This window comes from Canis lupus, chromosome X (genome assembly GCF_048164855.1).
Source record: "Canis lupus baileyi chromosome X, mCanLup2.hap1, whole genome shotgun sequence".
NCBI classification, from domain to species: Eukaryota; Metazoa; Chordata; class Mammalia; order Carnivora; family Canidae; genus Canis; species Canis lupus.
This window is the reverse complement of record NC_132876.1, coordinates 46,831,115-46,847,953: the sequence shown is the minus strand read 5'-3', so window position 1 is coordinate 46,847,953 and position 16,839 is coordinate 46,831,115. Positions and strand designations below refer to the sequence as shown.

The 16,839-nt window shown below is 41.5% G+C and overlaps 1 protein-coding gene and 1 long non-coding RNA gene across 2 annotated transcripts; both read right to left on the bottom strand.

The window, feature by feature from the left end:
- Positions 1-959: 959 nt before the first annotated feature.
- Positions 960-6,653, bottom strand: LOC140628061 (uncharacterized). The gene is made up of 3 exons (XR_012026480.1): positions 6,051-6,653; positions 5,767-5,859; positions 960-1,122 (listed from the first exon to the last, which is right to left on the bottom strand). It is a non-coding gene; the product is annotated as an uncharacterized lncRNA (long non-coding RNA).
- A 6,671-nt stretch (positions 6,654-13,324) lies between these two features.
- LOC140627396 (histone H2B-like) lies at positions 13,325-15,046 on the bottom strand. The gene has a single exon (XM_072815653.1). The coding sequence runs from the start codon at positions 15,032-15,034 to the stop codon at positions 14,576-14,578; it is 459 nt and encodes a 152-aa protein (XP_072671754.1). The 5' UTR covers positions 15,035-15,046; the 3' UTR covers positions 13,325-14,575.
- Between the last annotated feature and the right edge of the window lie 1,793 nt (positions 15,047-16,839).

Sequence of the window (16,839 nt, the reverse complement as noted above, 5' to 3'; positions counted from 1 at the left end):
ATATACTTATACTCCCCCATACCATATATAGAGATAATCTCAATTGGGAAGAGCCACATGTAGAGAAAAGTGGGACACATTCATTGCTCTCCAATTTATCTCTCTGGACTCTCCCTGGGTGGTATAAGAGAAATAGTGTACCATTCTAAGTGGAAAAAGACAATAAGGAAAGTGGGCCATAAAAGATGTTTTGCACATAGACCTCAGACTCATCTAAGTGTCTGACACATGATTTTCAACTCTAGCATTCAGAATTGCGAAGAAGTACATGTTACTTAAGTTCACCAGTCCCTGGTAACTGGAATAATCACCCTAGAAAACTAATATAGAAATATCTGAATTCACCATAATTTAAAAACTGCTGTTAATCAAACAAAGAAAAGACAGTAAGAATCACAGTTGATTTCCTCTCAATTTCCAAAATGGGGCAAACCAAGAAGTCTCCTAATGGCTTACCTAAGGATACTTCCTCATACAGTGACCAATAACTGTAGCTCAGAGTCTGTAAGGGCCTCATTGGATGCCTCAGAAGGGTGTGGGGTATGACATGTTCTGAACTGACATTCCCATCATCCCTATGCTGAGGTGGCAAGTCATAAATTTTGAGCTTTAAAAAAACACATTATGAAAAGAACAGAGTCGGATAAATCTAAATAGGATAGAATAGTACCTACAGATTCTAGGGAGCCTGAATAAACTTTGTTTTGAACTTTTGGATTTAGAGATTTCTGTAATGGATTTGGGTCCTTCCTGATGCTTTTCAGTGAATTGCATAATGTGAATAGCGTAGAAAAAAGATTGACTTGGGTATGCTTGTCCTATTAAGATGATTTTCCTTGCATTGTTGCTTGTATTCATTAGTGAAGCAGGATCCATTCTCTTATATCACCTTCTGAATAACCACAGCATTAGATGCTCCCCAGGTACCTTTTTCCTCAATCACCCACTGAAGGGAATAATCAGATGCACTCGATTTCCAGCTTGGTCTTCAACATTAAACTTTATTTTCCTTTCTCCTTTGCAAATTTCATACATGTCCCTCATATTTCCACATCCAGTCTTCATCCACAGCCCAGGGATAGTACATTTTTAACTTGTTTTTCTAGTGCTCCCACTTGATTTCTGAAATTACAAATGCAAAAAACAAAAATAACCAAAACAAAAAAAAAATCCAAAACCAAACACGGGTGCATGTGCCACAACCCACACAAATATCCTAATGGATTTATATCCTCAAAATAACTTTCTACATAAAATGACAGGAATGACACCAAAATGCATGAATAATAGAAAAACAACTTTATGTCATATTGACAAACATGGGAATATTGAACTAGCAGCAATTAGCATGATAGAAATTAAGTGACTGGATGAAATGGAGATTTGTTTTTCTAAATAGATCTCAGTTCATCCTCTAAGAAGGCAAATGTTTTTGCAAAGGGCTTTGGTTACAAAACTGCCTTCCTGATATATATGGTAGATCTAGGCACCACACAGATGGATTTACTTCCCTGGATATTTTGGAAGATTATCTTCAGTATTTATGAAGAAAGCCACCTCCCCATTTGAAACATCCCTTTTGCTTTACGTCTCACTGATAGGCTCCAGAAAATGTTGTAACAGACTCTTAAATACAGTGAGCAAACTGGCTGTTGCTGGAAGGGAGGTGGGTGAAGGATGGGTGAAATAGATAAAGGAGATTAAGAATTACAAACCTCCAGTCACAAAATAACTAGGTCATGGAGGAGAAAAGGACAGCATAGGGAATATACTCAATAATAATACATTGAGTATATTATATTGTATAATATATTGAGTATATCATACAAATAATGTTGTATGGTGACAGATGGTGACTACATTTGTCGTAGTGAGCACCGAGGAATGTACAGGATTGTCAAGTCAATATGTTGTACACTTGAAACTAATATAGCACCATATGTCGATTATACTTCAGCAATAAAGAAAAAGATGTTCACTCTCACACTTTTACTCCACATAGTACTGGAAGTCCTAGCCACAGCAGTCAGACAACAAAAAGCAATAAAAGACATTCCAAATCGGCAAGGAAGAAGTCAAACTCTCACTCTTTGCAGATGCCATGATATTATATATTGAAAACACGAAAGACTCCACCAAAAACTGCTAGAACTGATACAGAATTCAATCCAGTAAAGCCGCAAGATGCAAAATCAACATATAGAAATCTGTTGCATTTCTATACACCAATCATGAAGCAGCAGAAAGAGATATTAAGAAAACAAATCCCATTTACAATTGCACTCCAAAATAATAAGACGCCTATAAATAAACCTAACCAAAGAGGTGAAATACCTGTAACCAGAAAACTATGAAACACTGATGAAAGAAATTGAAGATGACACAACGAAACAGAAAGATATGCTATGCTCATGGATTGGAAGAATAAATATTCTCCTTACTCTGGGAAACGAACAAGGGGTGGTAGAAAGGGAGGTAGGCGGGGGTGGGGTAACTGGATGACAGGCACTGAGGGGGGGCACTTGATGGGATGAGCACTGGGTGTTATGCTATATGTTGGCAAATTGAACTCCAATAAAAAAATTAAAAATAAAACGAAAAAAAAAAAGAAAAAAAATGTCCTGCCGAAAGCAATCTACACATTTAATGCAAAATACCTATCAAAGTACCCTATCAAAATACCACCAGCGTTTTCCACAGACCTAAAACAAACAATCCTAAAAAATTGTATGGAAACACAAAAGATCCCGAATAGCCAAAGCAATCTTGAGAAAGAAAAGTAAAGCTGGAGGCATCACAATTCCAGACTTCAAGTTATATTACAAAGGCGTAGTAATCAAAACAGTATGGTACTGGCACAAAGACACAAAGAGCTAATATTACACTCTATGTTTACTAACTGGAATTTAAATAAAAGCTTGAAAAAGAATAGACACATAGATCAATGGAAGAGAATAGAAAGCCCAGAAATGAATCCACAATGTTATGGTCAATTAATCTTCGACAAGGGAGGCAAGAACATGCAATGGGAAAAAGCCTCTTTAACAAATGGTGCTGGGAAAACTGAGCAGCTACATGCAAAAGAATGAAACTGGACCACTTTCTTATACCATACACAAAAGTAAATTCAAAATGGATTAAGACCTAAATGTGAGACCTGAAAGCATAAAAATCCTAGAAGAGGGCACAGGCAGTAGTTTCTCTGACACTGGTGATAGCAACATCTTTTTAGATAGGTCTCCTGAGGCAAGGGAAACAAAAGCAAAAATAAACTACTGGGACTACATCCAAATAAAAAGCTTCTGCACAGCAAAGGAAACAACCAACAGAACTGAAAGACAACCTACTAATGGGAGAAGATATTTGCAAATGACATATCTGATGATGGATTGGTATCCAAAATATATAAAGAACTTATAAGACTCAACACCTGAAAAGCAAATAATCCAATTAAAAATGGGCAGAAGCCATGAACAGACATTTCTCCACAGAAGACATACGGATGACCAACAGACACATAAAAAGGTGCTCAATATCACTCATCAGGGAAATGCAAATCAAAACCACAATGAGATACCACCTCACATGTGTCAGAATGGCTAACATCAAAAACTCAAGAAACAACAGGTGCTGGCACAAATGTGGAGAAAAAGGAACCCTTGTGCACTGTTGTTGGGAATGCAAATTGGTGCATCCACTGTGGAAGACAGTATGGAGGTTCCTCAGAAAATTAGTAATAGAACTACCCTACAATCCAGGAATTACATCACCGGGTATTTACCCAAAGAATACAAAAACACTAATTTAAAGGGATGTATGCGCCCCTATGTTTATTGCAGCATTATTCACAATAGCCAAACTGTGGAAGCAGCCCAACCATCCATCGATGGATGAAGGGATAAAGAAGATGTGATATAGGGGCACCTGGGTGGTGTAGTCAGTTAAGCATCCAACTCTTGGATTTGGCTCAGGGTGTGACATCAGGGTTGTGGGATTGAGTGCCACAAGGGGCTCTGTGCTCAGTGCAGAGTCTGTTTGGGATTCTCTCTCCCTCTCTTTCTGTCCCTCCCTACCCCACGTGCTCGTGCTCTCTCTTGCTCTCTCTCTCAAATAAATAAATCTTTAAAAAATACAGAAGATGTGAAATAAAGATATAGATAATGGAATATTATTCAGCCATAAGAAATAACAAAATCTTGCCATCTACAACAACAACATGGATGGATCTACAGAGTATAGGCTGAGCAAAATAAGCCAGTCAGGGAAAGATAAATACCGTATGATTTCACTGATATGTGCAATTTAAGAAACAAAACAAATCAGCAGAGAAAAAAAAATGAGAGAGAGAGAGACAGAAAGAGAGAGAGAAAGAGAAACCGAGAAACAGACTCTCAACTGTAGAAGACAAAGGGATGGTTACCAGAGGGGAGACGAGTGGGGGATTGGTGAAATAGGTGAAGGGGATTAAAAGTACACTTACCCACTAAGGGGTGCACCTGATGGGTGAGCACTGGGTGTTATGCGATATGTTGGCAAATTGAACTTCAATAAAAAATATGCAAAAAATAAATGAAAAAATAGAGTACACTTACCTTGATGAGCACTGAATAATATATGGAACTGTTGAATCACTATATTGTACACCTGAAACTAATATAATGCTGTATTTTAACTATACTGGAATTAAAGATTTAAGAAAACAAAAAAAAATTAACAATTAGCTGAAAATGGGTCAATGACCAAAATAGGAGTTTAAAATATAAACTGATTAGGAGGAAACATAAAGGTAAATCTTCATGATCTGGGATATGGCTATAGAATTTTAGATATGATACCACAAGCAATAAAAAAAATAGATAATGTGAACCTGATTGAAATGTAAAAAGCCCATGCTTCAGAAAACATCACCAAGAAAGTGAAAACCCACAGAATGGGAGAAAATATTTACAAATATATGTGCATATATCTGATACGGGACCTGTCTCTACAATAAATGAAGAACACTTAAAACTCTGTAAGAAAGTGACAATAACCAAATTAAAAATGGACAAAGGATCTGGATGCACATTTCTCCAAAGAAGATGCACAAATGTCCAGTAAGCACATGAAAAGATGTTCAACATCATTAGTCACCGGGGAAAGACAAATCAAAACCACCGTGAGATGCCACTTCACACCCACTAGGATGGCTACAAGCAAAAACACAGACAATAACAAAGTGTTATTGAGGATGAGAAGAAAGTGGGACTGTCATTTGTTGCTGGTGGGAAAGTAAAATCACACAGCCACTTTGTAAACCAGTCAGGCAGTTCCTCAAAACCTTAAACAGAGAGATAACATACAACCCAGCAATTTCATGCCCAAATATATACCTAAGAGAAATAAAAATCTATGTCCACATAAAATGATAGAAAAGAATGGTTATAGCTACATTGTTTGTAATATCCAAAGAGTGGGGGGAAACCCAAATGGCAATCAATTGATGAATGGATAAATAGAAGTGGTATGGATGGAATATTATTCAGCCATAAAAGTAAATGAAGTACTGATACATGGCGAAACATGGACGAACCTGAAGACAACATCCAAGTGAAAGGACCCAGTCAGAAAACACTAAATATCGTATGATTCCATTCATGTGAAATGTCCAGAACAGGCAAATCCATAAAGACAGAAAACAGAATAACGGTTGCCTATAGTTGGGGATATGTGGAGAATGGGGAGTGATGTCTCCATTGCTGTGTCTGAAGGACTGCTACTACCCACCTCAAGGACCTCCTTTTGTCCATGGTTACAGGGGAAGAAAAGCTTCAGGTAGGTTCAGTGGCAGGCTCGCAGGGGGAGCAAGTCTTTCTGTACCTGGAGTAAGAAGACCTGGGTTTGATCCCCTCCTCAGATGCTCACAGCTAGCATCTTTCAGGCAATCGCTTCATCTTCCATCATATTGCTACTCAAAATGCGTCCCCCCTCCCCCGGGCTGGTGCTGATCCACAAACTGTTACCCTCTCACAACAGCGTAAACGCAAAAATGGAAAGAAGCATTTAAAAACCTCAACAGCGGGAGCAGCTCGGAGGGGCTCGGGCAGAGGAAGAGGCTCCGTGCGGAGGGGCCTGCGCGGTTCCAGGAGCAGCTCGGAGGGGCTCGGGCGGCGGCTCCGCGGAGGGGGCTGCGCGGCCCGGGAGCGCGAATCCAACAGCGCAGGCCCCGGAGCACAGGGCGCCGGGACACAGCCCAGGATCCCGCCTCCCCCGGGACAGGCAGAGGCCGGGAGGGCCCAGGACAGCGAGGACGCTCCTGCCCCAGCTGAGCAGATCAGCGGCCCCGCCCCGGAGCCTCCAGGCCCTGCAGACGGAGTTCCTGCCGGAGCTGAATCCAGGTTTCCAGAGCGGCCCCGCCACTGGGGCTGTTCCTCCTGCGGCCTCACGGGGCAAACAACCCCCACTGAGCCCTGCACCAGGCAGGGGCACAGCAGCTCCCCCAACTGCTAACACCTGAAAATCAGCACAACAGGCCCCTCCCCCAGAACACCAGCTAGACGGACAACCTCCAGGAGAAGCCAAGGGACTTAAAGTACACAGAATCAGAAGATACTCCCCTGTGGTTCTTTTTTTGTTGTTGTTTTGTTTTTGTTTTGTTTTGCTTTTTGATTTGTTTCCTTCCCCCACCCCCTTTTTTTCTCCTTTCTTTTTCTTTCTCTTTTTCTTCTTTTTTTTTTTTCGTTTTTTTTCTTCCCCTTTTTTTCTCTTTCTCTTTTCTTTCCTTCTTTCTCTCCTCTCTTTTTCTCTTTTTCCCAATACAACTTGCTTTTGGCCACTCTGCACTGAGCAAAATGACTAGAAGGAAAACCTCACCTCAAAAGAAAGAATCAGAAACAGTCCTCTCTCCCACAGAGTTACAAAATCTGGATTACAATTCAATGTCAGAAAGCCAATTCAGAAGCACTATTATACAGCTACTGGTGGCTCTAGAAAAAAGTATAAAGGACTCAAGAGACTTCATGACTGCAGAATTTAGAGCTAATCAGGCAGAAATTAAAAATCAATTGAATGAGATGCAATCCAAACTAGAAGTCCTAACGACGAGGGTTAACGAGGTGGAAGAACGAGTGAGTGACATAGAAGACAAGTTGATAGCAAAGAGGGAAACTGAGGAAAAAAGAGACAGACAATTAAAAGACCATGAGGATAGATTAAGGGAAATAAACGACAGCCTGAGGAAGAAAAACCTACGTTTAATTGGGGTTCCCGAGGGCGCCGAAAGGGACAGAGGGCCAGAATATGTATTTGAACAAATACTAGCTGAAAACTTTCCTAATCTGGGAAGGGAAACAGGCATTCAGATCCAGGAAATAGAGAGATCCCCCCCCTAAAATCAATAAAAACCGTTCAACACCTCGACATTTAATTGTGAAGCTTGCAAATTCCAAAGATAAGGAGAAGATCCTTAAAGCAGCAAGAGACAAGAAATCCCTGACTTTTATGGGGAGGAGTATTAGGGTAACAGCAGACCTCTCCACAGAGACCTGGCAGGCCAGAAAGGGCTGGCAGGATATATTCAGGGTCCTAAATGAGAAGAACATGCAACCAAGAATACTTTATCCAGCAAGGCTCTCATTCAAAATGGAAGGAGAGATAAAGAGCTTCCAAGACAGGCAGGAACTGAAAGAATATATGACCTCCAAACCAGCTCTGCAAGAAATTTTAAAGGGGACTCTTAAAATTCCCCTTTAAGAAGAAGTTCAGTGGAACAGTCCGCAAAAACAAAGACTGAATAGATATCATGATGACACTAAACTCATATCTCTCAATAGTAACTCTGAACGTGAACGGGCTTAATGACCCCATCAAAAGGCGCAGGGTTTCAGACTGGATAAAAAAGCAGGACCCATCTATTTGCTGTCTACAAGAGACTCATTTTAGACAGAAGGACACCTACAGCCTGAAAATAAAAGGTTGGAGAACCATTTACCATTCATTCAAATGGTCCTCAAAAGAAAGCAGGGGTAGCCATCCTTATATCAGATAAACTAAAATTTACCCCAAAGACTGTAGTGAGAGATGAAGAGGGACACTATATCATACTTAAAGGATCTGTTCAACAAGAGGACTTAACAATCCTCAATATATATGCTCCGAATGTGGGAGCTGCCAAATATATAAATCAATTATTTACCAAAGTGAAGAAATACTTAGATAATAATACAGTTATACTTGGTGACTTCAATATAGCTCTTTCTATACTCGATAGGTCTTCTAAGCACAACATCTCCAAAGAAACGAGAGCTTTAAATGATACACTGGACCAGATGGATTTCACAGATATCTACAGAACTTTACAACCAAACTCAACTGAATACACATTCTTCTCAAGCGCACATGGAACTTTCTCCAGAATAGACCACATATTGGGTCACAAATCGGGTCTGAACCGATACCAAAAGATTGGGATTGTCCCCTGCATATTCTCGGACCATAATGCCTTGAAATTAGAACTAAATCACAACAAGAAGTTTGGAAGGACCTCAAACATGTGGAGGTTAAGGACCATCCTGCTAAAAGATAAAAGGGTCAACCAGGAAATTAAGGAAGAATTAAAAAGATTCATGGAAACTAATGAGAATGAAGATACAACCATTCAAAATCTTTGGGATGCAGCAAAAGCAGTCCTAAGGGGGAAATACATCGCAATACAAGCATCCATTCAAAAACTGGAAAAAACTCAAATACAAAAGCTAACCTTACACATAAAGGAGCTAGAGAAAAAACAGCAAATAGATCCTACACCCAAGAGAAGAAGGGAGTTAATAAAGATTCGAGCAGAACTCAACGAAATCGAGACCAGAAGAACTGTGGAACAGATCAACAGAACCAGGAGTTGGTTCTTTGAAAGAATTAATAAGATAGATAAACCATTAGCCAGCCTTATTAAAAAGAAGAGAGAGAGGACTCAAATTAATAAAATCATGAATGAGAAAGGAGAGATCACTACCAACACCAAGGAAATACAAACAATTTTAAAAACATATTATGAACAGCTATACGCCAATAAATTAGGCAATCTAGAAGAAATGGACGCATTCCTGGAAAGCCACAAACTACCAAAACTGGAACAGGAAGAAATAGAAAACCTGAACAGGCCAATAACCAGGGAGGAAATTGAAGCAGTCATCAAAAACCTCCCAAGACACAAGAGTCCAGGGCCAGATGGCTTCCCAGGGGAATTTTATCAAACGTTTAAAGAAGAAACCATACCTATTCTCCTAAAGCTGTTTGGAAAGATAGAAACAGATGGAGTACTTCCAAATTCGTTCTATGAAGCCAGCATCACGTTAATTCCAAAACCAGACAAAGACCCCACCAAAAAGGAGAATTACAGACCAATATCCCTGATGAACATGGATGCAAAAATTCTCAACAAGATACTGGCCAATAGGATCCAACAGTACATTAAGAAAATTATTCACCCTGACCAAGTAGGATTTATCCCTGGGACACAAGGCTGGTTCAACACCCGTAAAACAATCAATGTGATTCATCATATCAGCAAGAGAAAAACCAAGAGCCATATGATCCTCTCATTAGATGCAGAGAAAGCATTTGACAAAATACAGCATCCATTCCTGATCAAAACTCTTCAGAGTGTAGGGATAGAGGGAACATTCCTCGACATCTTAAAAGCCATCTATGAAAAGCCCACAGCAAATATCATTCTCAATGGGGAAGCACTAGGAGCCTTTCCCCTAAGATCAGGAACAAGACAGGGATGTCCACTCTCACCACTGCTGTTCAACATAGTACTGGAAGTCCTAGCCTCAGCAATCAGACAACAAAAAGACATTAAAGGCATTCAAATTGGCAAAGAAGAAGTCAAACTCTCCCTCTTCGCCGATGACATGATACTCTACATAGAAAACCCAAAAGCCTCCACCCCAAGATTGCTAGAACTCATACAGCAATTCGGTAGCGTGGCAGGATACAAAATCAATGCCCAGAAGTCAGTGGCATTTCTATACACTAACAATGAGACTGAAGAAAGAGAAATTAAGGAGTCCATCCCATTTACAATTGCACCCAAAAGCATAAGATACCTAGGAATAAACCTAACCAAAGATGTAAAGGATCTATACCCTCAAAACTATAGAACACTTCTGAAAGAAATTGAGGAAGACACAAAGAGATGGAAAAATATTCCATGCTCATGGATTGGCAGAATTAATATTGTGAAAATGTCAATGTTACCCAGGGCAATATACACGTTTAGTGCAATCCCCATCAAAATACCATGGACTTTCTTCAGAGAGTTAGAACAAATTATTTTAAGATTTGTGTGGAATCAGAAAAGACCCCGAATAGCCAGGGGAATTTTAAAAAAGAAAACCATAGCTGGGGGCTTCACAATGCCAGATTTCAGGTTGTACTACAAAGCTGTGGTCATCAAGACAGTGTGGTACTGGCATAAAAACAGACACATAGATCAGTGGAACAGAATAGAGAATCCAGAAGTGGACCCTGAACTTTATGGGCAACTGATATTCGATAAAGGAGGAAAGACTATCCATTGGAAGAAAGACAGTCTCTTCAATAAATGGTGCTGGGAAAATTGGACATCCACATGCAGAAGAATGAAACTAGACCACTCTCTTTCACCATACACAAAGATAAACTCAAAATGGATGAAAGATCTAAATATGAGACAAGATTCCATCAAAATCCTAGAGAAGAACACAGGCAACACCCTTTTTGAACTCGGCCATAGTAACTTCTTGCAAGATACATCCACGAAGGCAAAAGAAACCAAAGCAAAAATGAACTATTGGGACTTCATCAAGATAAGAAGCTTTTGCACAGCAAAGGATACAGTCAACAAAACTCAAAGACAACCTACAGAATGGGAGAAGATATTTGCAAATGACGTATCAGATAAAGGGCTAGTTTCCAAGATCTATAAAGAACTTCTTAAACTCAACACCAAAGAAACAAACAATCCAATCATGAAATGGGCAAAAGACATGAACAGAAATCTCACAGAGGAAGACATAGACATGGCCAACATGCACATGGGAAAATGCTCTGCATCACTTGCCATCAGGGAAATACAAATCAAAACTACAATGAGATACCACCTCACACCAGTGAGAATGGGGAAAATTAACAAGGCAGGAAACAACAAATGTTGGAGAGGATGCGGAGAAAAGGGAACCCTCTTACACTGTTGGTGGGAATGTGAACTGGTGCAGCCACTCTGGAAAACTGTGTGGAGGTTCCTCAAAGAGTTAAAAATAGACCTGCCCTACGACCCAGCAATTGCACTATTGGGGATTTACCCCAAAGATACAAATGCAATGAAACGTCGGGACACCTGCACCCCGATGTTTATAGCAGCAATGGCCACGATAGCCACACTGTGGAAGGAGCCTCGGTGTCCAACGAAAGATGAATGGATAAAGAAGATGTGGTTTATGTATACAATGGAATATTACTCAGCTATTAGAAATGACAAATACCCACCATTTGCTTCAACGTGGATGGAACTGGAGGGTATTATGCTGAGTGAAGTAAGTCAGTCGGAGAAGGACAAACATTATATGTTCTCATTCATTTGGGGAATATAAATAATAGTGAAAGGGAATATAAGGGAAGGGAGAAGAAATGTGTGGGAAGTGTCAGAAAGGGAGACAGAACGTAAAGACTGCTAACTCTGGGAAACGAACTAGGGGTGGTGGAAGGGGAGGAGGGCGGGGGGTGGGAGTGAATGGGTGACGGGCACTGGGTGTTATTCTGTATGTTAGTAAATTGAACACCAATAAAAAATAAATTTAAAAAAAAATAAAAAATAAAAAAATAAAATAAAAAAAATAAAATAAAAACCTCAACAGCAATCAGACAGAGTGGCTTTATGTCTGCTGAATTGAATAATAAACACGTTGAGCTCATTAAAAAAAAAAAAGAAAGAATCGCAGATGCTTCTTCCTCAATTTCCCATGTGGAATAACCAAGGAAGACACGTATTGGCTCATCTTGAGACACTGCCTCATATATAGAGCCAATGGCTGTGGGTCAGAGGCTGCAGGTCCATCAGAGGCTGATTCAGAAGCGTGGGGCTGCACTGATTGGACGCTCCATAAGACCTGTAGTGTTGTAAGTAATTAAGTTCTGACTTTTCAAGAACAAAAGTTTATAGCCTGAAAAGAACAAAGTCAGATAAATCTGAATGGGTTAACAGTGGCAGCTTTAGTTGGGAGGGGTCCTGAATAGGTGTTGTTTTTTGAATTTTTGGATTTAGACATTTATGTACTGAGTTTGGGTCCTTGCTTATGGCTTTTCAAAGAACTTAATAATATGAATACCATTGAAAAAGTTTGATTTGGGTATGCCTGTCCTATTAATGCTATTTCCCCCCATGTTGTTGCTATAATTTGTTAGTGAGGCAGTAGCCATTCTTTTATTTCATCTCAGTAACCACAGCATTACATCATGATTAGTCACTAGGTGCCTTTCTCCTCAATTACTCACTCATAGGAATAATCAGATGTAGTCAATTCCCACTCTGGACTTCAACATCAAATGGCATTTTCCTTTCTCCTTCCCAGATTTCATGTGTGTCTCTCACACTTCCACTCCAAGTGTCCCATCCACAGCCCAATTATGGTGCATTTTAATGTTGTTTTACTAGCACTCCCATTTGATTTCTGAAATTACAAATGAAAACCACACACATACACACACACAATCCTAATGAATCCAGGTTCTTAAATAACTGTTTACATAATACAACGTGTATGAGGCCAATATGCATGAATAACTTTGAAAAACATCTGCATGTCATATTGACACATGGATTGTGAACAGCAATAAGCATGATAGAAATTAGACTTGTTGAAATGCAGTTTTCTTTTTCTAAATGGTCCACAGTTCTTTTCTGAAAAGGCAACGGCTCCGCAAAGAACCTTTGGCTTCTAAAATTTTCTTCCCGCTGTATATGGAAATTTCTAGGTACCACCCACGAGAATTTATTTGCACTATATTTTGTGGTAGCTTTTCTTGGGATTTATGAAGCAAGCACTTTGTGTCCCCGCTCCAAATACCTTTGGCTTATTCTGTCTTTTAGTGGGCGCCAGAAAAAGTTGTATTTCCATAGTTTACCCAGCTTATGTCTCACTGCTAGGTGCAGAGTAACATTCTTTACAGGTTTCTACATTCAAATAAAAGGTCATTTAGAATTTATTTTAAAAGTTCACACGGAACACATAGCAAACTTGATGAAATCGTGAGTTTTAATGCAACTCCTAACACATTTCAAAGGATTGAATTCTGTCCCCCCCGCCCCGCGTGGGTTTTCTCTCCACAGATATAGGAAGCTAGGAATCAATGAAATAAAACGTACTTGGATAATCACGAACTGCTTTGAAATTCAGCATGTACCTATAGGAAAAGGAAAAAAAGGGGTGGTGGTGGAGAGCCCGTGCAAGAAGGAAAAAACACAGTGGGTAGTAAAGCGCATTACCATTATCCTAAGTCCTCCGACCCATCAGATCACTTGAGGTAGAGGAAGGAATCATCTTAGTTCCCTTAATTTCCAAACAGCCTCTGCCTATCTGGATGCAAAAAACGATAGGGACTTGTCCCACCGTGACATCTGGATGTTTATACTCCAACCACACTGGTTCAAAGCAAGAGCTTGACCAGAAACCCCCAGGCAGACAATCATGCCACCTTCCCCCTTCAATCTCCAGGCTGGGTGTCCGAGGAAGGCTGTTATTGGTTCAGCCCTGGTCACCCCACCACCCTTTGGGCCAATGGCCACGGATCATGTGCTGCCAGTTGCTGATTGGCTGCTGCTAGCAGCGGCTGGGAGCACAGCTGCTCTCATTGGACGATCCCATCAGCCATGCGTAGTCGTGGTTCAGGAAGATTTGGGGTCAAAAGTGCAAGAGTATAGGCTACCAAGGAACGGAATCAGATAAATGTGAGTGCAGTAAAATCGGCCTTTCCCAAGGTGGGGAGCTCGAGTAGGCCACGATTCGAGGTCGTTTGATTGAGTTTTCGGCACAGTGTTTGGGTCCTCTTGTATGTGTGTAGTTGAATTTGGACGAGAGGCTCTGTTGGGGGAGTGTGAATGCGCTATGTGTCAGTTCGGGATCTGCTACAGCACTTCACTCATTGCTGTATCACAAACTCAAACAAATCTCTTGATGATACCACTCGACACAAGAGGGAGAAGGAGAATACTTAAGGCAAGTCAAATCACTGTGGACACACAGCTGTGACCAAAAAGATACCAGAAGAGGCTGGCCTGAAGGAACGGGCCATTTAGGAAAGTGACAAAATGCAACCCGGCCAAGGAAATCCTAACGGTCCACACCACACACGTATATTAAAGTGGACTTGACAACATTTTGTCATGTTCTGCCCACGGTGAACGTGCTTTAAGGATGGGCAGCATGGCATAGGGCCAAACGCTGGAGTAGGTGGCGTTGTGGGGAGCTACAGGTCTTTCCCCGACAAGTGAGGTAGCTCTGAAAAGAGCCTTTGTTTTGTGGGGTGGTCAGAGGGTCAGCTGTTCATTGGCGTCTGTTCATTGGCGTCTGGCGTACCAGATGAAGGCCTCGGAGGCCTCAGACACGACATGCTTGCCAATCCCCCCTGGCAGCAGCAGATGCATGGCGGTCTGGATCTCCCTGGAGGTGATGGTGGAGTGGGCCAGGCGAGAGGCCTCGTCGATGATGCGCTCGAAGATGTCATTAATGAACGAATCTGTGACTCTCAGGGCCTTCTGCGAGAGGCTCAGGCCCTCATGAACCTTCTTCAGAACCCTGGGAAATAGGTGGCGAAACTGCCTGAGCAGCGGACCCGGCGGCGGAGTTGGTGGTGGTGGCGGTGGTGACTGCAGCGGTGGCGGTGGTGACGGCGGCAGCGGCGGTAACGGCATTGGCGCCTCGGCTGCTCCTGCTGAGGGCTCTCCTGATAGGCTGCCGCCTGGCTCCTCCGTAACCAGGCTTTCCTCCCAAGAGGTCTCACAGCCAGGCTCAGCCATGTGGGGCTCACCTCCCCGATAGCTCAGAAGGAAGCGCACTGGCAGCAGCTGAAGGGCCAGGGCTCTTTTATAGCCACTGTATGGCCCGATGTCACCGGAAGCTCCTCTCTGATTGGACAAAAGGCAAAGCCAGGAAGTGAGCGGGTCATTCAGCCAGGTCTTGTCAGATCTCGTGGCACACCTTCGAGCTTGGCATCTCCTCAGTCAGAGCGGGAATCAGGCAGCCTCTAAGTTTCCCATGAGGGCTGCCAGAAGGACCTCTAAACATTCCACAGGAAGCCGTTGAGTACCTCTAGATTTCCAACATGAAAATTTTCTGGAGAGGGAGAGAGTAGGAGAGAAGGGGGAGGAGCAGAGAGCGAGGGAGAGATTTCAAGTAGGCTCTACACCCAGCGTGTAGCCCGAAGTCTGGCTGTATTTCACAAAACCTGAGATCATGACCTGAGCCAAAATCAAGAGCCAGATGCTTAACAGACTGAGCCACCTAGGCACCCTTTTGCAATACTTTTTATTCCATAGTAGTCCTCATCTCCACCTTACCGTTGCTGTGATTATAAAAGAGGGGCACACAATGGGATGCCTGGGTAGTTCAGCCATCTGCCTTCTGCTCAGGGCGTGATCCTGTGTCCGGGGATAGAGTCCCACAGGGGGCTCCCTGTGAGGAGACTGTTTCTCCCTTTGTCTGTGTCTCTGCCTCTCTCTGTGTGTCTCTCACGAATAAATAAATAAAATCCTTAAAGATAAATAAAGGTCGGGCACATTGATTCCAGAGCATCAGAGTATTTGTAGCACATCCTAAGTCAATCACATTTACCGCTTATAAGAAATGATGCACTAATGTGGAATCAAAATTATTCCAATAAAACTACCACTCTTCCACGTTCCGTTATGTTGGAATGCAACATGTTGGAAATCTGGAGTTACTCTATGCCTTCACGATTCTAGGTTGTTTGATTGAGTTTTTGGCACATTGTTTGGGTCCCCTTTTATGTTATTTGAATTCAGATAATGGGATATACTAAAGGGGTGTGAATGGGGTAAGTGTGATTGTTATATCTGGTATTGCACTTAAATTGTTGCTATACCACACATTTTGAAAAAACAAAAATCTCCGGATGACACTATTGGACACAGGTAGGAGAATAAGAATAGGTGAGGTAAATAAAATTATTTTGGAAATAGTTTTGACCATTAAGATCCCTGAAGAGGCTAACCTAGGGAAATACCTAATAGAAATGACCATTTAGCAAAGTGATGAAATGCAGTATGGTTAAGAAAAATCATAGCCAATAGCACTAAAGACATAGAAAGTCGAGCTGATACTGTTTTTTTTTAAACATTTCTTTCACACTAAGAATTTATAAAGATCGACAAAATGACAAAGATCCAAACACTAGAGTAGACTGCACTCTGGAGAGCTTCAGGTCTTTTCCTGCCAAGTGAGGTAGCTCTGAAAAGAAAAGGCTCTTGCCTTTGCTTTGCGGTGTGGTCAGGCGGTCCTGAGGCAGCTCATTGGTGTCTGGTGCACCGGATGACGGCCTTGGTGGCCTCAGACACAGTGTGCTTGGCAGTCTCCCCAGGCGGCCACTGACATATGGCTCTCTGGATCTCCCTGGAGGTGATGGTGGAATGCTTCCTGTATTGCTATGAGGTGCTCTCCTTGGACACAACCCATCATCCAAGTGATTCGTAATACTGTATTTAGTTCCGTCTTGTTAACTTTTTGCTTTAAGTCGCCATAATCATTATAAATATTTTATGCCATCGATATTTCATTTACTTCTATTTGCCAATTCATTCTATTA

Excerpts from the sequence above, each read along its gene's own strand:
- LOC140627396 (XM_072815653.1), bottom strand. The coding sequence starts at position 15,034 with ATGGCTGAGCCTGGCTGTGAGACCTCTTGGGAGGAAAGCCTGGTTACG.